This window comes from Sparus aurata, chromosome 5 (genome assembly GCF_900880675.1).
Source record: "Sparus aurata chromosome 5, fSpaAur1.1, whole genome shotgun sequence".
Taxonomy (NCBI): Eukaryota; Metazoa; Chordata; class Actinopteri; order Spariformes; family Sparidae; genus Sparus; species Sparus aurata.
The window spans coordinates 37,374,890-37,397,743 of NC_044191.1; the positions used below are offsets into that span (position 1 = coordinate 37,374,890).

Genomic DNA, 22,854 nt, shown 5'->3' on the forward strand with positions numbered 1-22,854 from the left:
CAGAGCTTGGCTATAGGACCTTTCTTCAGAGCGCCCCCTTTCTGTGGAGAGGACAGATAGACAGACAGGCAGGAAGTGAGCGGAACATTTAGACTCGCCACTCGATTCCACCAGATACATGTCTGGTCCGGCTCCGCTCCGCCACGGCAGCTGAGCTGATGGGTCTCACTCTAGTCTATTGCCTTTTCACACGGAGTTGCCACTTCTCCACGTATATCTGCAGTACTGTTTTCCTCATACAAGTTGCCAAAGACAGTTACAGTTACTGCATTACTGTTAGGGGTGGGAATCTCACGATTCGATTCTAAACCGAGTCTCGATGCAGCTATTTTTTAATGTACATTTCCATGCATAAATTAAAAATTTATAATAATTAAATCTGAGTTTGCTCATCTCTTCCTACTTTTTTCTCACTGTGTGACTACTTGGTACTTTCAAGCAAAGTATCTGTAATGATCCATACTTAATTTACTTCCAATATATTTAATTAATAACACAAATGAAAGAAGTGTGGCAAGTCAACTGGAAGGTTACATTTGCTAGCAAACATCCAGCTTTGCAAAGAACCAAAAGGAAAAGAAAAGTGTTCCTGTAGCAGCACATGTAGTACATTAATACAGCTGCAGCTGCTCGACGGTCGATACAGGTGTTTGTATCACAGGTTGATCTGGACGTCTCACACTTTGCCACAGCTGACTGACCTCACAGCTAACAGCTAACAGCTAACAGCCAACAGCCAACAGCTAACAGCCAACAACTAACAGCCAACAGCCAACAGCTAACAGCCAACAGCTAACAGCTAACAGCTAACAGCCAACAGCCAACAACTAACAGCCAACAACTAACAGCCAACAGCCAACAGCCAACAGCTAACAGCTAACAGCCAACAGCTAACAGCTAACAGTCAACAGCCAACAGCCAACAGCTAACAGCTAACAGTCAACAGCCAACAGCCAACAGTCAACAGCCAACAGCCAACAGCTAACAGCTAACAGCCAACAGCCAACAGCTAACAGCCAACAACTAACAGCCAACAGCCAACAGCTAACAGCCAACAGCTAACAGCTAACAGTCAACAGCCAACAGCCAACAGCTATCAGCCAACAGCTATCAGCCAACAGCCAACAGCTAACAGCTAACAGCCAACAGCTAACAGCTAACAGTTATCAGCCAACAGCCAACAGCTAACAGCTAACAGTTATCAGCCAACAGCCAACAGTTATCAGCCAACAGCCAACAGCTAACAGCTATCAGCCAACAGCTAACAGCTATCAGCCAACAGCTAACAGCTATCAGTCAACAGCTAACAGCTATCAGCCAACAGCTAACAGCTATCAGTCAACAGCTAACAGCTAACAGCTATCAGCCAACAGCTAACAGCTATCAGCCAACAGCTAACAGCTATCAGTCAACAGCTAACAGCTAACAACTAACAGCCAACAGCTAACAGCCAACAGCCAACAGCTAACAGCTAACAGCCAACAGCCAACAGCTAACAGCCAACAGCCAACAGCCAACAGCTAACAGCTAACAACTAACAGCCAACAGCCAACAGCTAACAGCTAACAGTCAACAGCTAACAGTCAACAGCTAACAGCTAACAGCTATCAGCCAACAGCTAACAGCTAACAGCTATCAGCCAACAGCTAACAGCTAACAGCTATCAGCCAACAGCTAACAGCTATCAGTCAACAGCTAACAGCTAACAGCCAACAGCTAACAGCTAACAGTTATCAGCCAACAGCCAACAGCTAACAGCTAACAGCCAACAGCTAACAGTTATCAGCCAACAGCCAACAGCTAACAGCTAACAGCTATCAGCCAACAGCTAACAGCTATCAGCCAACAGCTAACAGCTATCAGTCAACAGCTAACAGCTAACAGCTATCAGCCAACAGCTAACAGCTATCAGTCAACAGCTAACAGCTAACAGCTATCAGCCAACAGCTAACAGCTATCAGCCAACAGCTAACAGCTATCAGTCAACAGCTAACAGCTAACAGCTATCAGCCAACAGCTATCAGTCAACAGCTAACAGCTAACAGCTATCAGCCAACAGCTAACAGCCAACAGCCAACAGCTAACAGCTAACAGTTATCAGCCAACAGCCAACAGCTAACAGCTAACAGTTATCAGCCAACAGCCAACAGCTAACAGCTAACAGCTATCAGCCAACAGCTAACAGCTATCAGTCAACAGCTAACAGCTATCAGCTAACAGCTATCAGCCAACAGCTAACAGCTATCAGCCAACAGCTAACAGCTATCAGCTAACAGCTAACAGCTATCAGCCAACAGCTAACAGCTATCAGCTAACAGCTAACAGCCAACAGCTAACAGCTAACAGCCAACAGCTAACAGCTATCAGCTAACAGCTATCAGTCAACAGCTATCAGCGGTCTCCACGCTGCTCTTGAGCAGCTCGGCGTGAACAAATGCCTCAGACGTTCCACCCATGAGTTGTTTGTGAGTACAGACATTCACGACACATCCCATGTTTTTTGTTGTGTGCACGCCGTCAGCTGTCCGGGCGCTGCACTTCCGCACTTCTGAGTTTCGCCTCTTGCGTTCTGTCAACATTATGTTGTCAATTAACATGTAGAAAATAGATTTTTGACATTTGTGAATCATCCACGTCATCCACGTCCGAATCGAGATTAATCTAAGAATCGATTATTTTTCCCACCCCTAATTACTGTTGTTTGGTTCTGTAACGTTGCTTTGTGGGACATTTCTCTGTATTTAGTTGCGTGAAGCACCTGTGCAGTTATCAGACTGTCAGACCGACACGCCCTCTATACGCCGCCAGCTTATAACGACGCAGAAATTCAGCCAAATTCAGCACAGACAAAGGCGTACAGAAGTGTGTGATGGCGTGACTTTGCTGGAGACTTTTAGAAGCTAACTGGTGTTTTTCCGACTTTGTGTGTGACACCAGCGCTTTCACACCGAGTGTGCCTCAGTTGAGGGTCCTCTTGCAAGAGCGTACACTGTGCTTCAGATTAATTGTTTTACGGCTTTTAACAAACTGAATTCTAGATGTTCAAGCCAACACTTGTTAAATTTAAACTTTCCCATAGTTGTAGCAGATTCCGCAGTCGAAGTCGAAGTGTACGCCGATAAATTCTGACCGGGCTGTCGACAAAATACCACTTATGTTCCTGATACTTCAGACAGAAGTACAACACACGGAGCTGACTGAGAATCTCACCAACACATTTCCTCCAAACAAAAACAAAAAAGGCGACATCGTAAACTGTAAATGAACGTACATATTTAAGATCAAACTAAATGTAATTTAAAACCTATATGCAAAATATGGACGCATTTAAGACTTTTTAAGGATGCGGACACGCTGACAAACTCAAATTAATAAATTTTATCAATTTATCGCCCAGCCCTACTCTACTACCTCCTCTCTGTCTGACTAAGATACATTTCCTGTAGCTGCTTCAAAATAAATCCCTCCCTGTGACTTGTTGTGGAAGTCTTTTAATGTGAAGCAGCAGCAGGAAAGCAGGTGTGTGTGTGTGTGTGTGTGTGTGTGTGTACCCTGACAGCCAGAGCGAATACACAGCGTCTACAGAACCAGGGACTGAGACTGATGCTGCCCTCTACTGGGGGAACATGACACTGCTGGTGGAAACCTGACACACACAGAGACAAACAGACAGACAGGCAGACAGACAGAAGTATTGTTACTCAAACACATGGACAAGCTAAAGCCCGTCTCTGCTGCCTCCGACAGGCTGCAGCGTTCACTAAACAGGAAGCTGATGGCAGGAGGATATTGATAACACATCGATGTTTAGTAAAAGATCATCAGCTAACCAGCTGCCTGTCTCACTCACCGATGCCACACTTCCCACAGATGAGGATCTGGTTGTTTTGGTTTGATTGGATGTCAGAATTTGGCTCCGCCTCCCGACACACAGAGCAGCGGGGCTCCTCCCCCGGCACTCCCGCTGACACATGATGAGACAAAACATTTAAATGAGCTGACAGACAGACACAGAAGAATGGTGAGACACATTCATGATCATTGCAGGAGTGTCTCACTCTGCTCCTGTCTGTCTCTCACCATGTTGGATGTCCTTCCAGAGGACCCAGAACTTGGAGTTGTCCTCAAATGTGACAAAGCAGCTCTGTCTAGGGGGGCTCACCTGTCCACCAATCACAACACAGAGTTACACCAACCAATCAGGGAAGACTGTTTATTTCTGTGTGTGTGTGTGTGTGTGTGTGTGTGTGTGTGTGTGTGTGTGTGTGTGTGTGTGTGTGTGTTACCCTCTGGATCTTGCCCAGGTAGTAGAGGCCATCTGACCAATGACAGAGGACAAACTGTCCAACACTCAGACTGGACTCCTCACCCTCGCTCTCATCCGAGCCACGCCCCCCTCGACATGCACCGCCTCCTGAAGACACCTGAGGCTCCAGACAGAAGGCTTCAATCAGGTGGTCAAACATCCTGTAGAGAGACACAGACATGTTAGACAGACAGTCAGGACACCAGTCACCCTGCAGACAGACAGACAGACAGACAGACAGACAGACAGACAGTCAGGACACCAGTCACCCTGCAGACAGACAGACAGACAGTCAGGACACCAGTCATCCTGCAGACAGACAGACAGACAGACAGACAGACAGGACACCAGTCACCCTGCAGACAGACAGACAGGACACCAGTCACCCTGCAGACAGACAGACAGACAGTCAGGACACCAGTCACCCTGCAGACAGACAGACAGGACACCAGTCACCCTGCAGACAGACAGACAGGACACCAGTCACCCTGCACACAGACAGACAGGACACCAGTCACCCTGCAGACAGACAGACAGGACACCAGTCACCCTGCACACAGACAGACAGGACACCAGTCACCCTGCAGACAGACAGTCAGGACACCAGTCACCCTGCACACAGACAGACAGGACACCAGTCACCCTGCAGACAGACAGACAGGACACCAGTCACCCTGCACACAGACAGACAGGACACCAGTCACCCTGCAGACAGACAGTCAGGACACCAGTCACCCTGCAGACGGACAGACAGACAGACAGTCAGGACACCAGTCACCCTGCAGACAGACAGACAGGACACCAGTCACCCTGCACACAGACAGACAGGACACCAGTCACCCTGCAGACAGACAGTCAGGACACCAGTCACCCTGCAGACGGACAGACAGACAGACAGTCAGGACACCAGTCACCCTGCAGACAGACAGACAGGACACCAGTCACCCCACAGACAGACAGTCAGGACACCAGTCACCCTGCAGACAGACAGTTAGGACACCAGTCACCCTGCAGACAGACAGACAGGACACCAGTCACCCTGCAGACAGACAGTCAGGACACCAGTCACCCTGCAGACAGACAGACAGGACACCAGTCACCCTGCAGACAGACAGTCAGGACACCAGTCACCCTGCAGACGGACAGACAGACAGGACACCAGTCACCCTGCAGACAGACAGACAGGACACCAGTCACCCTGCAGACAGACAGTTAGGACACCAGTCACCCTGCAGACAGACAGACAGACAGTCAGGACACCAGTCACCCTGCAGATGGACAGACAGACAGGACACCAGTCACCCTGCAGACAGACAGTTAGGACAACAGTCACCCTGCAGACAGACAGACAGACAGACAGGACACCATTCACCCTGCAGACAGACAGTTAGGACAACAGTCACCCTGCAGACAGACAGACAGACAGACAGGACACCAGTCACCCTGCAGATGGACAGACAGACAGGACACCATTCACCCTGCAGACAGACAGTTAGGACAACAGTCACCCTGCAGACAGACAGACAGACAGACAGGACACCAGTCACCCTGCAGACAGACAGTTAGGACAACAGTCACCCTGCAGACAGACAGACAGACAGACAGACAGACAGACAGACAGACAGGACACCAGTCACCCTGCAGACAGACAGACAGGACACCAGTCACCCTGCAGACAGACAGACAGACAGACAGGACACCAGTCACCCTGCAGACAGACAGATGGGTAGACAGTTAGACAGGTTGTGGCTATGATTCATTCCTGAACTGTCAGGGGGATTTTGTCAACGCGGAGCATGCGCAGTGCGTCTTCCCATCAAAACCGAGACACAAGGACCGTTAACCATTGTTAACTACCGGTAACCCCACCCTCAGCCCGAACCGGGTCACTACAGTTAAATAACCGACTAACTCCGGGAGTAAGCAGATCAAATATTAAATGTCAATGTTAATTAGTGTATTAGTTAGCTGAACACACAAGCGGTCACAAACAACGCACACGCACATGCACGGCGCTGCGGTGTAACGGCTCCGGTAACAGCGCTGTAATAACGGTGTTCACTCGGTCTGCCGTGACCGTGTAGCTGCGGTGAAGCGGACAGTTAACGGGAGCAGCGACCGTCCTCACACCCGCATCACCGACTCACACAGCGGCTTCAAACACAACACAGCTCACTTACCTTCTGCGATCCGGTCCGTCTCCACCTGTCCTCCAACCATACACACACACACGCACACACACACACAGGTGTTTCAGCGACAGACACACACACACACAGGTAGACAGACAGTCGGTGTTTCCGTGTCTTCTCTCTCTGTCTCAGTTTTCGTGGCGCTAAACTTCAAACTTCGACCGTCGCCATTTTTCAGTTTTCCCGCGAATCAAAGTAGGAGGTTTTCCAGAATTTACATAGGCGTCATCATCACGCCCGTCAAAAATAACGTCATCACGTCCCCACCAGGAAGTACTGCACGGCTTCGAATGAAAACTATAGAAAATCAATTAAAGAATGATTCTTTAATTGAGAATGTAGATTTTGGATTTATTTTTTAAGTCAAAACAAAAACAAAGAAACAATCCATGTCACCTCCAGTGCTCCTAAAAAATCCCAATGCGGTGTTGCTCGTTCAGCCTCACAGGAAGGTGAGATTAATGACCCAAATATGATGAATGCTCATTCATTTTACATTTCTTGATTGAAAGGATATTTCAACGACAGATTATTGTGTACTTGTGTGATAAACGGGGTTTAGCAGGACTGAAGTAAATAAATCACCATCGGACCCCAGCGGAACACTTGTTACTGTGTCGTTCGTTCCTACCCGGACCGGCATGAAGACACACCGTTGCTATGGGACGCAGCAGTAGCGTTAGCTTCCCCACAGCAGCGGCATGCTAACGATGATGCTGACCGCTAATCAGTCATAGAAAATAAACTGAGAGTTGTGACGTCACTGGTTATGCTTTGTCGCTTTAATAGGTTGATTTAGTGACGTCATCCGGATTACGTATTTATCTCAGGAGCTAACAGAGCTAAACTAGTAGCAGGATTAGCCATAACCCTGAAAACAGCGACGGTCAGCAGTGTGAGCGGTTAGCGGAACGCGGCTAACAGCCGTTAGCTCCTCTGGTAGAAAATCAGTTTAATCTGAGGTGAAAGTACGGAAACCGACAGGGACATGAGGAGGAGGAGGAGGGGGAGGTGAGCAGTCTGATGAAGAGCAGGAGCTGAAGTTTACCGCAGAGTGAGTCCGAACCCCTTCAGACAGCAGCACGTGATTAACCCGGGTTTAACCGGGTGAACGGGAGTCATGGCGACATTAATAATAAACTGAACATCAGGAAGACAGAATGACTCTTTGTCGCTACATGACGCCTGGATCCAGTTCAAACTGACCTGGTTTTGTTCCATCAGGTTCTGTTTGAGGACCAGACGACCAGCTGGGCTCTGCAGGTGTTCGAACATGACTGAGATGGACCTGGACCTGAGGGGGTCCACAGTGAGCGGGGCCAGTCTGCTTCTGGACCTTTGTCGTATTTCTGGAGTGACATGTCAGACTGTGATCAAACCTGCTGTAGAGGAGGCGTCTGGACCCCCTGGTCCCCCTGGACCACCTGGACCCCCTGGTCCCCCTGGACCACCTGGACCCCCTGGTCCCCCTGGTCCACCTGGACCCCCTGGACCACCTGGTCCTGGTCGCCCCCCCCTGGCAGAGAAGGCCATGTCGGAGGCCTTTGCGAGGCTGCGGTATCGCGACACATCCCTGCTGATCTGGCAACAGCAGCAGCAGGACCTGCAGGTGGCTCCACCTTCCACCTACCTGAACCGGAGCCAGTCAGCCTGGTACAGCAGCTTTGGGAACCAGGCCGTCCTGGTTCGGGACAAAAAGGGCCTGGAGGACACAGATGGACGGTCCAGGATCTGCAGCATGATGTAGACTGGAACAGATGGTGTGATCCAGACTGAACTCTGGAGACATCTGAGAGGATTCAACGTTTCTGTTCAGTCTTCAGTTTGCAGGTCGGTCTGTTCAGGTTCTGTCCAAAAGAAGAACGACACCATAGATCCTCTGGAACATCTGGATTAAATACAGCAGCTCTTCATTGAGCTGTTTGACTCCCGAGAACCTGAGTTCTTTGGCTCAAACTGGACTGAACCTTCAGACTCGAGTCAAGAGGAGACGAAGCCTAGAACTTGTTCTGAATTAGTTAAAATTGTCCTGTTCAAACTCTCCTGACCTGGTTTTGGTTTTTAAAGGTTTCATATTTTGCTCATTGTCAGTATTTTTATTTTTGGGTGATGATATAAAATGTTTACATGCTTTAGTGTTTCCCACACATTCATTTATTTCAATATTCAATATCTTATTAATATCAACGCGGCCGCCACGTATTGATTCTGTATTTCAGGAGCTGCGTCTCGTTCTCTCTCACTGAAGACAGCAGCCGTCAGTGAACCTCATGATGTCAGATACTCCGATACATCGGTTTAAAGTCTGCCACTAAAACCAACGAAGAAGAGGCGGAGGACTATTGAACGCAGTTGGCTTGATCGTAACTTCCTCTGCAGAGAAGATGGCCGACCTCATCGTGGAGATCAAACCCCACAAAGAGCTCCAGGGCTCGAAGACAGTTTGTGGTGGCCGAGCTGGGTGATGACATCATCATGTGATGACATCATCATTGGGAAAGACGCGTCTGTAAAACGGTCATAAAAACCTCACAACCTCCTGAAATGTTTTACTGTCTAACCCTAACTAAATAATCAAACTCTTTGTTTTCATGACTGAATAAACAAACTCAATATATAATTGATATATGTATATATGCATATATATGTGTATATATATGTGTATATATATATATATATATATATATATGTGTGTGTGTGTGTGTGTTTTCTGGTTTAGTTACTGATGGAAACAGTTTGTATTATTACCTCATTAATATTGTGAATATATAAAATCTGAGTGCAGATCTGAGACGTCCTCATATTGACACAAAACAAGCAGATATTCTATATTTTCATCATGTTTAAAGTTTTTATTTGAGGTTTGGCTGAAACTCTTCTTCGCGACTTTAATGCCGATGATACTGATTATTAGAAATTGAAAACTGATATTTGAGATCAATATTCAGTTCTCATTTTACTTGAATATATCCGTCTCCTGCTTCCTCTCCACTACATGTACTTGATAACTTTAGTTAATTTGCAGATTGAGATTATTCAGTGTTTATAGGCCATCACACCATCAGACCGTGTGAGCAGCTGACACATTTGTTTTACCAGCGATCTGACCCGAAACTGGTTCTGACGACAGCATCATCAACAGCCTTCTTCTTCTTCTTCTTCTTCTCTGTTTTCATTGTGTTCTGCTCACAAACAACTGCAGCAGTTTGACTTTGTCTTCTTGGCGATGATTTGATGATCTGCTGACGAGGGATGGGGAACATTTTCCATGTTGTGGATGGAAACATGCAGACACAGAAGTGGATGCAGAAACACAGGAGCTCGGCTTCGTCCACGGTTCTGACGGACACAACGTGTGTGAGATAAAGTCGAGTCATCGTTTCAGTTTATGTGTTTATTTATGAAAACAAAGGAACTCAGAAAATAAGGATCCCATATCAGTAATTACATCAAATAATTCACTTGTTGGTTTGTCGTCGGTTCGTCCTCTGTCTCTCTCTCGGTGTCTCTACTCTATCGAGTGGAGTCGATCTAAAGCTCAGACAGCTACTATACAGCTACTATACAGTGCTCAAACATACGGAAGAAAGAACGTACGGCCGGAGTGCATGCAAATACATAAAATCACTTTTTTCCTTTTTCTTATTAAAATACAAAAATTAACTATTAGCATCAAAGCTCGACCATCAACTAAAAATAAACAGAGGAGGGTTACTGTGGCAACGAGCTGTCCGACTGTCTGCCTGTCTGTCACACCGGGAGGACACGTCTCTGTCCGGATTGATTATAGATCACTTATTGATTAGTCTGTTAAATGTCCAAAATAAAAAGGTCTCTTCAGTCTGAAAAGATTAAAAAGCACAAATGAGTTCACCCGCTCAGCTCGGACGCTGGATTTAAACCATGTGACGACGACTGAACCGTCTCCAGGACAACGGAGCGACTCCATCCACTGACGAGTCGAAAGCTACAGGAACGTGATTTTCTTTTGTCCGACAGATTCGTGTTTGAAACAAGATGAAACGGAAAGAAAAGTCGAGTTTTACGGAAAATTTAGATCATTGATCGATTCCCATCAAACCAATTCACCAGTTTCTACATGATCCAGTTCTCTGTGCTCCTGCTCAGCCTGAACACATCATCAGACAACCAGGATCAAACAGATTCTACTCCAATCAGAAGCTTTAAGCTTACACACCACTGAAGGTTCAACCAATCACAGACGAGAGCCTGAGAGACAGAACCATGGAGTCCTGATCCTGTCTGTACGCAGAGGTCAAAGGTCAAACACGAAGAGAACATCGACACACTACAGACAGACAGGTCGACAGACAGACAGGTTTGTTTGAGATTCATCCGATTGGTTCGATCTGATTGATTGACTGATCTGATCAGCAGTGACATGAGAGGTCGGACAGACCTCCGATCGGCTGTCTGATGTGTTCAAATCACGTCGGAAAACTGGAAACTCCTGTCACAAGAATAATTTAGTTTTCCAGCAACACAGCCCCCAACCGACCAATCAGAGCACAGCATGGTGTTAGGGTTTTTCATCCACCTGGAGACTGACTGCGACACCTGAGGTATCGTCAGGTAACATCTGATAGAGGTCAAAGGTCAAACCCAGAAGAACCAGTCCGACCTTCACCCGAGCACTGCGTCCCTAACGTAAGGAAGCTTCCTGAGTGACTCCAGCTCAACACCAACCCACCAATCAGGTGAACGTGAGGCTACGATGTCACCACAGAAGCCAGTCAGAAGTGACTTTATTAAAAAGATTTTAAAAAGCTCTGATCAGGTTCAGTTGTGACTTCCTGTTGAGAAATACAATTATTTAATCTTCTGATCAGAGAATAAAGCAAAGTGTGATGTCGCTGCATCTCAAACAGACATTTTAAAGAACCAATAAACAGCTGACAGAATCTGTGACGGCCATGTTTGTGTCCGACTGTCGCAGCTCGTCTCGATTCTGGGAAACCTTTTTTTCAAGCTTCAAGTTTTCCAGCAGAAATGTTTATTTTTCTACTTTTGTTGATTGAAGTTTGAACCGTGGATTCTAAAATAAACTTTAAAAGACCTGACGCCTGATCGGGACTCTTCCTCACACCTGGAGCAGTCTGAGCTCACAGGACGTGACGTGAGCAGGGGGCGGTACAGTATATGGGGGGGGGGGGGGGGCAGCGGTACAAAGACATTTCATATAGAGAACCTTATAAGACACAAACGAGTTCAGCACACAACCTGAAAATCAAAAACAGAAAAATAAAGGAAATGTAGTGTTAAAAAAAAAAGTCAGTTTCTCTGCTGAGGGGGCGGGGTCTGAGCCTGGTGACCCCGCCCCCCTTCGTCACTGTTGACCCCGGGGACAGACAGTAGGTTGTGGGTTTTGTTGCGGGACCAGCAGAGGAGTCGACTCTTAGAGGGGTTCATCCAACAGCTCCTCAGATTCCCTCCGTTTTAGAAAATTAATCTAAGATTTAACTTTTCATATTTAAAAACAAAAAGCGTCAATAATATCCTCAACTAACAGAGGCAGCACATCAGCAGAGTGGCCGCTAACTGCTGCTAACTGTAGTCTGTTTATTCATCCACAACTGTAGCCACTGTTAGAGTGTTAGTTCAGTTAGCCTATGTGTAAACTGACACAGGACAAGATGGAGGTCTATGACTGTGTCAGACTTCACACTGACCGCAGCTGGAAGACAATCACTATGAAGACGAGGACTGTTTGAATCAGATTCACATCCTGTCTGTCTCTGATCACATGACGTCTCATATAAGAACAAATTAGCTTGTCAGCAGGACGTTACACGTCTCCGTCGGCTCGCCTATCTGATCTGAGCTGCATCATCTCCAGTCTGAAGAATGTAACTGAACCAAGAACCTGATTGACTTCCGAATGTCTGAACTTTGTCTCACAGGTGTTGCCACCTTTAAACCAATTGGAGGAATCTTTCAATCCATCAATTTCTGAGATGTTGATGGAGTAAACCCCCCCCGAGATCTCCTCCTCCTCCTTCTCCTCCTCCTCTCCCATGATGCTCTATTGATGCTTCTGGAATGTTTGCAGAGGTCAGGGGTCACAGCCGGCCGTCCAACAACAGGAAGAAGAAGAAGAAGAAGAAGAAGAAGAAGAAGAAGAAGAAGAAGAAGAAGAAGAAGATGAAGAAGAAGAAGATGAAGAAGAAGAAGAAGAAGAAAGCCCCCACGCTCGAATGTTCAGAGAAGATCAACACACCTCCCAATCAGACAGACAGGCTGTCTGTCTCACTTCATTATTCTTCTCATGTTGTGTTCTTCTTCTTCTCTTCTTCAGTCTGTTTGCGTTCCTCCAAGAAGAAGAAGAAAAAAAAAAAAAAAAACGACACTAGGAGCTAAAAAACAGGTCAGCCTATTTACATACAGTCTCCAAGTCTGGGCGTGTGTGTGTGTGTGTGTGTGTGTGTTTATATATACTGTATGGGTGTGTGTGTTGTAAGAAGTTCAGAGTGTGTATCTCTGTCTTTTGTGTGTGTGTGTTCAGGATGGAAGTTTACATGTGTGTTTTCATCTGTGTGTGCTGAGTGGATAAACCTCTGTGTGTGTGTGTGTGTGTGTGTGTGTGTGGGGGGGGGGGGGGGTTCAGTAACGTGTGTGTGTGTGTGTTCAGTCTGTGTCGGAGGAAGAGGAGGTTCCTGTTGAGGAGCTGTCATCAGAGGAGGAAGAGGAGCTGCCACTCAAACGACTAGCCCCGCCTCCCGAGGCACCACCCCCTGCTGCTTTCTCTGGAGAGAGAGAGACAGGTAGAGACAGAGAGAGAGACAGGTAGAGACAGAGAGAGAGAGACAGGTAGAGACAGAGAGAGAGAGAGGTAGAGACAGAGAGAGAGACAGGTAGAGACAGAGAGAGAGACAGGTAGAGACAGAGAGAGAGAGAGAGACAGGTAGAGACAGGTAGAGACAGAGAGAGAGACAGGTAGAGACAGGTAGAGACAGAGAGAGAGACAGGTAGAGACAGGTAGAGACAGGTAGAGACAGAGAGAGAGACAGGTAGAGACAGAGAGAGAGAGACAGGTAGAGACAGAGAGAGAGACAGGTAGAGACAGAGAGAGACAGAGAGAGACAGAGTAGAGACAGAGAGAGAGACAGGTAGAGACAGAGAGAGAGAGACAGGTAGAGACAGAGAGAGAAAGACAGGTAGAGACAGAGAGAGACAGAGAGAGACAGAGAGAGAGACAGGTAGAGACAGAGAGAGAGACAGGTAGAGACAGGTAGAGACAGAGAGAGACAGAGAGAGAGACAGGTAGAGACAGAGAGAGAGAGACAGGTAGAGACAGGTAGAGACAGAGAGAGAGACAGAGAGAGAGACAGGTAGAGACAGAGAGAGAGACAGGTAGAGACAGGTAGAGACAGAGAGAGAGACAGAGAGAGAGACAGGTAGAGACAGAGAGAGAGAGACAGGTAGAGACAGGTAGAGAGACAGAGAGAGAGACAGAGAGAGAGAGACAGGTAGAGACAGAGAGAGAGACAGGTAGAGAGAGATTAATAATCAGACTCTGATGTCACAGAGGTCATATCCATGTTTTTACACAATCCAGCATTTGTATAATAACAAGTGCAGTACTGCAGCACTACTACAGTACTGCTACAGTACTGCTACAGTACTGTAGCAGTACTGTAGTAGTGCTGCTGTACTGCAGTACAGCGTACAGACAGCAGTATATATACTCACGCAGTAGTTTCCTCTGCTTCTTCTGCAGGCAGGACTTGACGTAGCGCTCCAGCTCTCGGAGCGTGGAGGGTTTGAGGGTCTCGAAGTCGATCTCGATCTCGTCGGGGTTGGAGTCCCTCAGCGACGGCTCTCTGGACTGGATGATGTGGACGACCCGGCCCAGCTTCTCCCCCGGCAGCCGGTTTATATCCAGACTCAGCTGCCGCTTCTCGTCATACGACATGGGCAGGGACGACTCCTCGCCGTCGTCTCCGTTGGCTGATCCACCGCCGGACGCCTTACTGCCTTTCTTCGGTTGCCTGGAAACACACAGAGCCGCTCGGATTGGTCAGAGCGTCTGAGAATGTTAGCTCTTTAACCCTCCGGGGTCTGGGGTATAATTGGCCGTTTTTGACCATTTCTGATTATACCATTATATTTCACCTTAAAAACTATTTACCTTGCCTTGTTTGGTGTCATTATTTTCACCACAACCTCACATGTGTGACTGTACAGTTATTCTTTCATTTTGACACACTGTATTAACACAATGGACCTAAAATCATACATACAACATAAAATCTGAGTAGGAAAAAGTTAGTTTTTTTACTGTGAAAACCACAAATATGCTCAACGAACCATTTTTATTACTTATAATGCAAATATAAATTGTTGTTTGCCAAATCTGTGCATAAGTTTTTGAAATTTACAAAGTTATATGTAACTATTTACATTTAAATGCAGGCAACACCTCAGGCTCAGGTCTGCCTGAGCTCCTCCAGCTCAATGAAAAGCTGCACTGCCTGCTCCACTACACACTACATAACACACTACATAACACACTAACTATGCACTCCAAACACGCTAAATGTCACAAATCTCCCAACTCTCAAAACTCGCGATCTCTGTCGCTGCCTCTCTGACCGGCACTGCTGCTTTCACTTTTCCGCTCCGTCCCTTCCAAATCTTCCCCCCCGCCCTTAGCAACCAAATCACGTGATGTGCCATGTAATTTTGTGATTGTCTGGTGTGGTGCCTTTTTCCACCAATAGGAACGTGTTTTTTTGCTTGCACTTCCTGCTTGCGAACACGTTCGTGAGGAAAGCCCGATCTCTTTACGTCTCTTCCTGCACCGAACACGCAGCAAACGTGACGGCAACACTAGCGAAAAAGTGTAGCGTACATAATACATCGTAACTCCAGTTTTACTTGGCCTATCAACACGATTTAAAAACTGACATATAGTTTGAAGGTTGCTCAAACATATGGAGTCCGAAACACTTAGGAACAGGGAGCTGATTGGATGGTACCTGGTGGCAGTCACTGTGCTGTTGGCTTTCCTGGCAGGAGCCTTCTTCTGATTGGCTGGTTTGGGCTGCTGAGCGGCGGCCTTGGGCTTCTTCTCTTCCTCCATCTTGCCCTTGTTCCCTTTGTCTTTGTCCTTGTCTTTCTTCTTCTCCTTGTCTTTCTTCTCTTTCTTCTTCTTTGGCTTGCTGACGGGAGCCTGGGACAGGACAGCCAGCTGCTCGTGCACCGCCTTCAACTGGTGGAATACACTGATAATCAATACCTTCAACTTCTGATCAATACCTGGAGCGCCTTTAGCTGCTGATGGTCTACACAACCACAATCACATGATAATATGAAGATGATTATTTAGAAAACCCGTTAATAGAAAATCAAACGTTCATTAAATCTACAATGATGTTAAAAAGAAGAAAACGAGGATGTTCTTGACCTGTGATTGGTCGGCAGCACCAACCTGCTCCTGTAGCTCAGCCAATCGCGTGGCTCGCTCCTCCTCTGAGTCGGACGATTCGTCGGAGGAGGAGTTGTTGCTGCTGTCAGAGGAGGCGGTGCTTTTACTGACCAATGGTGTTGTAGATGGGACTGATGCCTCGAGGCCCTCATCAGGTATCTTAGCGAAACGCATCTCGAACACGTCCTGCGGAGAGGTCCATTTAGTGACTCATTGACTGATTACTGCCGACAGAGCCCAATGAGGAGCAGGCTCTGAGAGGACCGGAGGGTCTCCAGGTGTTACGTACCTGCAGCTTGCGGGCCATGGCAACCACCTCGTGGTCTGGAGGATTGTACTTGTAGCAGTTGGAGAACATTAACCTGACGTCAGTGGCGAAGCTCTGAGGATCACTGTATTCTCCTTTATCCATCTTTTTCTATCAGAGAATCAACATGAGACCAAGAGTCAGTTCACAGTTCAACCCTCATCTGAGCACACAAGATTCACCTGAGATTCACCTGAGATTCACCTGAGATTCACCCGTTTAGATCTATTTGTTGATTTCCACCTCTCTATTGGTTCTGTCTGATCTGAGGTTTTTTTCATCCAGCAGAATAAAAGCTTTGAAGCCGACAGTATAGCGGTTCACAGCTGTGATGTCACACTTCCTGTTGGCGTTCTTAACTTGGATCTGATCGCCGTCTCACAGGTCAACTGTTGGTCGTTTGTCTGTCTCAGATATTTGCCCCTTTTAGATAGAAAAGGCGGCACATTTGCAGCCAGGTAAATGCTTCAATTGGCCTTGTGAAAATGAGGCGTAATATTCCTTCTTTTCCAAAAAGCCGCCACTGGGATAACATAAACATGTGACTTGACGTGAGGCACAAAGTTGGGCGTGAACAACATACAACATATGTGTCGGAAGAGTATTTAGCCCCGTGATACCAGTGTCAGTCAGAATTGCTACGCAGCTGCCCACTCAAGGCCGGCGGGATGCAGCATAATCATGAATGGCCACTGCCTCGTCATGACTGCGGCGCTCCGCCCCCTCCGTTAGCTGCCTCAAGCACCAGACAGCTAACAGGAAGCAGGTCAAATTTGTCTTCAAAATAAGAGCTTTACATTGCACCCCAGTTTGGAGTTTAGAACTGTGTTCTTAGCAGGGGCTTTTAATTTGAAAGTAGTGACCGTTAGTAGCTTGCTGCTACAACAAGCGGACAACAAAGACAGCTACAGAGAGCGAGGAGACGCTAGCATCTCCTGGATCTCAGCAGCTGCCCAGTTGTTCATCTTAATGTCCGCAGATGAAATGATGGACTAACTGCTGTGATCAGCTGTTTCCTGGTTTTAAAACTCCCCGGCTGTGGGTCGCACAACAGTGCAGGTCATCCACACCTCCGCCCACCTCACACAGAGGCCGGCACATCGATGGCTCGGATTTACATCGTAACGAGGTGGCAGATTGCCGGACCACAACAGACCCTAAATATACCGCCTTCTGTCTAAATCCGCAGACCTAGCCGCAAAAAGGACGGACACATTGGCGGCTTGCTGCCCAGTATAAAAACAACTATGAACTCAGCTTGTTTCTTTACCGACCCGTCTGATACTGTGATGTCATGGCAGTGTGATTATGTAATTGTGCATTACCCGGACGGTGCTGAGGTCCATGGGGTGTTTGATGATGTCATGGTAGTCGTGCAGCTCCAGAGCCTCGGCGTCGACTGGCTTGTAGAAGGGCCAGGCGTAGGCAGCGTGTTTCTTCGAGAGCATCTCCTTCAGGATGGCGTCACAGTGCTTCATCTGCTCACCCAGCTTACCACCCTTCCTTCCCCCGGCCCCGCCTCCACCAGCTCCCAGCTCGCCCACAGCTACCTCCTCGCCTGTCTCCCTGCGGGTCTTGGCAGGGCGGGCGGCTGCCTCGCGGCGGGACGAGCCCAGTTTGGGTGGTTTGGTGTCCTGAGCGGACGGAGAGTCTGCGCGACCAGCAGAGATGGCCGACGTGGTTGGAGTGGTGGTGTCGGCTTTCCTCTTCACACCTTTCTTCTGTTGGAGACAGATAGGTGTGAAGACAGACAGGTGGAGACAAAGACAGGTAAAAAGATACAGATAGAGCGAGACATGCAGACACAAAAGAGTAGAAAGACACGGGCAGAGGGAGACAGGTGGAGACGGGCAGGTGGACAAAGGGCAGAGAGACAGGTACAAAGACAGACAGGTATTTCCTGTTCTATGAGGGTCATGTGACGCCATTACCTTGACAACAGGCTGTGCAGATGGCATCATGGTTGCTGTGGGCTGCGGGGCAGACAGAGGGGGCGTGGTTTGGACTGGTGTGGGCGTGGTCGAGATGACAGGTGTCTGAGAGGGGGAGGGGGAGGGGTATGAGGGGGGAGGGGAGGCTGAAGACTCCGCCTGCTGACTCACTGAAAGAGAAACAGTGCTGTTAGTCCTGCAGTACTTTACTGTGCACGTACATGACTGTAGAGCTGGGCGATATCACCAGATGTTTGTTTTTCATATCAATCAATGACGATAATTATATCACGATATATAACAATAATAATAAAGAGTATTCTCCTGACAGAACCCAAAACACACCAGAAGGTTATTATGGTTTATAAAATAAATGTATTTATTGTCAGATACTAGATGACAAACATACAACAGAGCCAACCAACCACGTGGCTTCATGTTCAACACTGAAGAAGTAAAATGATAAATATGGACAACAAACTTGTCTCAAACATTTTAGAGGTAGTTCACTGAACTGAACACTGATTCAAGAAAATAATAAAAAGTTTAACGGTGAGGATGATGATGCTCGTGTATCTGTGAATACTGCAGGCAGTTAAGTTCAGCTCAGGGTTCGTACACATTTTTCAAGGTCAAATTCAAGCACTTTTCAAGCACTTTTAAGGGTCATTTTCAAATTTTTCCAGCACCATATCGCTGAGGTAAAATACATGATCTACAGGAATATATACACTCATTTTTATTTTTTTTTTCACTTTTTATCACAATTATGCACATTGTGTTATGCTGTAAACTTCTAAAATTATGTTTCATAACAGCAAAAAGTTTAGAAATTAAAGGAGAACAAAAAGTTTTATCCAAAAAAATGGAAGCCACTTGGCGTTCTTCAGACACACTCGCACCGAGACAGAGAGACCTGAGAGCACCCTGTAAATTTCTTTTTTGACATAAATTTGTATGTTTCAAAATGCAGTGTTGGGAGTAACGCATTACAAAAGTAATGCAATTACTGTAATGTGTTACTTTAGTGCTGTAACGCAGTAATGTAAGACATTACAAAAAAAATATTTTACTTGGTACAAATCCCAGTAACGCATGTTACAATGCATTTTAAACCCGAAACTAAGTGGTGTGTTGTTTTTATACAAATTCTCCAACAGCTTCCTGTTAGTGCTGGAGAACTATTGATTGAGGAGAAGACGACTGCAGCAGCAGACAAGTTGGACTCGCGAGATGGACATACGCTCATTATCTTCAGTTCCTCAGAGACAAGGATGTGAAGAACATTATAGCTACGTGCACTTTGTGTGCAAAACCAAAAGATCTCTCTACCTCCCGAAACAACACAAGTATGTATGTATGTAAGATATGCTGCCACTTTCAACAGTGGATTCTCCGTCTTTTAGAATAATTGTGAGCAAGATCCCCGTCCAGGCTAGCAATAACAAGGTAAGCTATCATTGCCTCAACAGGTTAGTGCTGCTGGGCTACTGACTATAATATAAACAGCCAATAGAACAGCGACATAACGTCAATCTGTTTCACATCAGTCTGTATCCAGATAAAACATACAAAAACTTCATAAACATTAGCTAAAGGGCCTTACAATGTAGGCTAATCTTACTTTATTAGAAGTAAGTCATGAAAATGGGAGAAAAGTGAACATTTCCTTTTCACACTTAAAGCTCTTACGTATGTCAGTGCCTGATGTGACGTTACAGAGACAAACTGAACAGTCAGTTTCTGACTCTGGCACTTTCAGCTCTGGTGCATCAAATTCGAGTCACATTTCTTGTGACTGGAGAGCGCAGGCTCTCCCACTGCACACATCTGCAAATCTTTTTGCAGACCTTGCATGACGCCACTCTTTGATTCGATTCTTATCTTAACCATAGTTTGTAGTTATCATTTTGAAGCCAACGCTTGTTAAAACAACAGCCTCCCGGCATTTTGTCATCTCCTGCTGTCTCTCTTGGAAAGGGGTGGGGCTACACACAGACCGGCAGGTCGCGGAGAGGAGCAGAGAGGCTCAGCGGAGCCCAGGAGGAAACATCTCCACATACGGATCTCTTACTGATTTTATTTCTCCTTGTTATACGCAAACTATCCAGTCTGATCTCAATTTTGTGAAAGACATAGAGTATATGACAGTAGCACAGACATAATGTCAAGCACTTTCAAGCACTTAAACTAAAATCCAAGCACTTTTCAGACCTTGAAAACACAACATTGAAACTCAAGCACTTTCACGGATTTCAAGCACCCGTACGAACCCTGTCAGCTTCATCATCCTCCTGTTCTGTATGAACCGATGTGGTTCTGTAAGACCCGATGTGACCACATATGAGCTCTGAGCAGCTCCACCTCGACCCTCCACCCTGCGTTCAGCTGAGGGATGTTAGCAGAGTGGACTTAGCATCCGTGACGTCATTAGCCTGTTTTTAAACTGTGCTTACAGGCTTCATGTCTTTAGCGGTACTGTGCGTAACTGAGCTGGTTCTGTCTTTGTTTCGCTTCTTCTCATATGGGACAATGGCTGAAAAAGCTGCAGAGATTGCTGGTTGTGGAAGTTAAGTGTGACTAGTAGAAGCAGTGGGGCTGGTCTGTTGGCTACCTGTTAGCAGGATAGCGTAAACGATGGAGTTCTGTTTGGGTCGGTACCTGTTGAGATGATGGAAGAGGGTGGTGGCCGACACATTCTGCACCTAATGCTGGTCTGTCAGACTTCAGGTAGGAGAACTAGTTCCAAATAAGCGAAGACCTTTCTTCGGTCCAACTTTGTTTCCTCGCGCTCGGTTTCGCGAGTCGGACCGATCAACAGGTTGTTGTGAGTGGGAGGGGCCAGAAACATGCATCCACCACATGCATTTGTTTCTCTGCTGTGTGATTGGCTGTTGGTGTAGCGTTTTCTAGTGAGAGGACAACGGACTCAAAAAAAAACTTTATCGAAAAGAAATGCCATAAATTTATCATTGCTATATTTTGAAAATGATCGAGATCTTTTTATCGCCCAGCCCTAGTTGAAAGTACTGCAATAATCAATACAGACTGTAGTACTTTTGTAGTACTTCATGGTAAAACTTTATATATAAAAATAACTGCAGTGATATCAAATAAATAAACTTCATACACATTCTTACTGATACAACAGGTACTGTAGTAACAGTACCTGTTGTATCAGTACTGTAGTAACAGTACTGTAGTATAAGTACTGTAGTACCTGTAGTAACAGTACTGTAGTATAAGTACTGTAGTACCTGTTGTATCAGTACTGTAGTAACAGTACTGTAGTACTGTAGTATAAGTACTGTAGTACCTGTAGTAACAGTACTGTAGTACCTGTAGTAACAGTACTGTAGTACCTGTAGTAACAGTACTGTAGTAACAGTACTGTAGTAACAGTACTGTAGTACCTGTTGTATCAGTACTGTAGTAACAGTACTGTAGTATAAGTACTGTAGTACCTGTAGTAACAGTACTGTAGTATAAGTACTGTAGTACCTGTTGTATCAGTACTGTAGTATAAGTACTGTAGTACCTGTAGTAACAGTACTGTAGTACCTGTAGTAACAGTACTGTAGTACCTGTAGTAACAGTACTGTAGTATAAGTACTGTAGTACCTGTAGTAACAGTACTGTAGTACCTGTAGTAACAGTACTGTAGTATAAGTACTGTAGTACCTGTAGTAACAGTACTGTAGTATAAGTACTGTAGTACCTGTAGTAACAGTACTGTAGTATAAGTACTGTAGTACCTGTAGTAACAGTACTGTAGTAACAGTACCTGTTGTATCAGTACTGTAGTATAAGTACTGTAGTACCTGTAGTAACAGTACTGTAGTAACAGTACTGTAGTACCTGTAGTAACAGTACTGTAGTACCTGTAGTAACAGTACTGTAGTACCTGTAGTAACAGTACTGTAGTACCTGTAGTAACAGTACTGTAGTAACAGTACTGTAGTAACAGTACTGTAGTACCTGTAGTAACAGTACTGTAGTAACAGTACTGTAGTAACAGTTCTGTAGTACCTGTAGTAACAGTACTGTAGTAACAGTACTGTAGTACCTGTAGTAACAGTACTGTAGTATAAGTACTGTAGTACCTGTAGTAACAGTACTGTAGTACCTGTAGTAACAGTACTGTAGTATAAGTACTGTAGTACCTGTAGTAACAGTACTGTAGTATAAGTACTGTAGTACCTGTAGTAACAGTACTGTAGTAACAGTACTGTTGTATCAGTACTGTAGTATAAGTACTGTAGTACCTGTAGTAACAGTACTGTAGTAACAGTACTGTAGTACCTGTAGTAACAGTACTGTAGTACCTGTAGTAACAGTACTGTAGTAACAGTACTGTAGTACCTGTAGTAACAGTACTGTAGTACCTGTAGTAACAGTACTGTAGTATAAGTACTGTAGTACCTGTAGTAACAGTACTGTAGTACCTGTAGTAACAGTACTGTAGTACCTGTAGTAACAGTACTGTAGTAACAGTACTGTAGTACCTGTAGTAACAGTACTGTAGTACCTGTAGTAACAGTACTGTAGTAACAGTACTGTAGTAACAGTACTGTAGTACCTGTAGTAACAGTACTGTAGTACCTGTAGTAACAGTACTGTAGTAACAGTACTGTAGTAACAGTACTGTAGTACCTGTAGTAACAGTACTG

General features: G+C 46.0%; 3 protein-coding genes across 6 annotated transcripts in view; 1 reads left to right on the forward strand and 2 right to left on the reverse strand.

The window, feature by feature from the left end:
• The window catches only part of LOC115582217 (PHD finger protein 19-like), an 8,693-nt gene extending 1,978 nt beyond the window's left edge, over nucleotides 1–6,715 (reverse strand). Inside the window, exons 1-6 of the mRNA XM_030418033.1 lie at nucleotides 6,487–6,715; nucleotides 4,287–4,467; nucleotides 4,081–4,162; nucleotides 3,851–3,964; nucleotides 3,552–3,646; nucleotides 7–41 (exon numbers count right to left, since the gene is read on the reverse strand). Coding sequence (XP_030273893.1) covers nucleotides 7–41; nucleotides 3,552–3,646; nucleotides 3,851–3,964; nucleotides 4,081–4,162; nucleotides 4,287–4,466 — 506 coding nt within the window. The 5' untranslated portion in view covers nucleotide 4,467; nucleotides 6,487–6,715. The remainder of the gene's footprint in view (nucleotides 1–6; nucleotides 42–3,551; nucleotides 3,647–3,850; nucleotides 3,965–4,080; nucleotides 4,163–4,286; nucleotides 4,468–6,486) is intronic.
• A 24-nt stretch (nucleotides 6,716–6,739) lies between these two features.
• Nucleotides 6,740–9,115, forward strand: brd3os (BRD3 opposite strand). 4 transcript variants are annotated; one of them, XM_030416901.1, is made up of 3 exons: nucleotides 6,740–6,950; nucleotides 7,723–7,934; nucleotides 7,989–9,115. In XM_030416901.1, the coding sequence occupies exons 1-3, from the start codon at nucleotides 6,919–6,921 to the stop codon at nucleotides 8,243–8,245; spliced, it is 501 nt and encodes a 166-aa protein (XP_030272761.1). In that variant the 5' UTR covers nucleotides 6,740–6,918; the 3' UTR covers nucleotides 8,246–9,115. The 4 variants fall into 4 exon arrangements, with proteins under 4 accessions (XP_030272761.1, XP_030272760.1, XP_030272759.1 ...); XM_030416900.1 differs by having other exon boundaries at nucleotides 6,741–6,950; nucleotides 7,723–7,907; nucleotides 7,962–9,115; XM_030416899.1 differs by having other exon boundaries at nucleotides 6,741–6,950; nucleotides 7,723–9,115.
• A 762-nt stretch (nucleotides 9,116–9,877) lies between these two features.
• LOC115581633 (bromodomain-containing protein 3-like) lies at nucleotides 9,878–18,333 on the reverse strand. Its single transcript, XM_030416897.1, has 7 exons — nucleotides 18,185–18,333; nucleotides 17,579–17,971; nucleotides 16,236–16,364; nucleotides 15,926–16,132; nucleotides 15,498–15,730; nucleotides 14,209–14,507; nucleotides 9,878–13,262 (listed from the first exon to the last, which is right to left on the reverse strand). Exons 1-7 carry the CDS (start codon nucleotides 18,212–18,214, stop codon nucleotides 13,144–13,146), a joined length of 1,410 nt encoding a protein of 469 aa, XP_030272757.1. The 5' UTR covers nucleotides 18,215–18,333; the 3' UTR covers nucleotides 9,878–13,143.
• Between the last annotated feature and the right edge of the window lie 4,521 nt (nucleotides 18,334–22,854).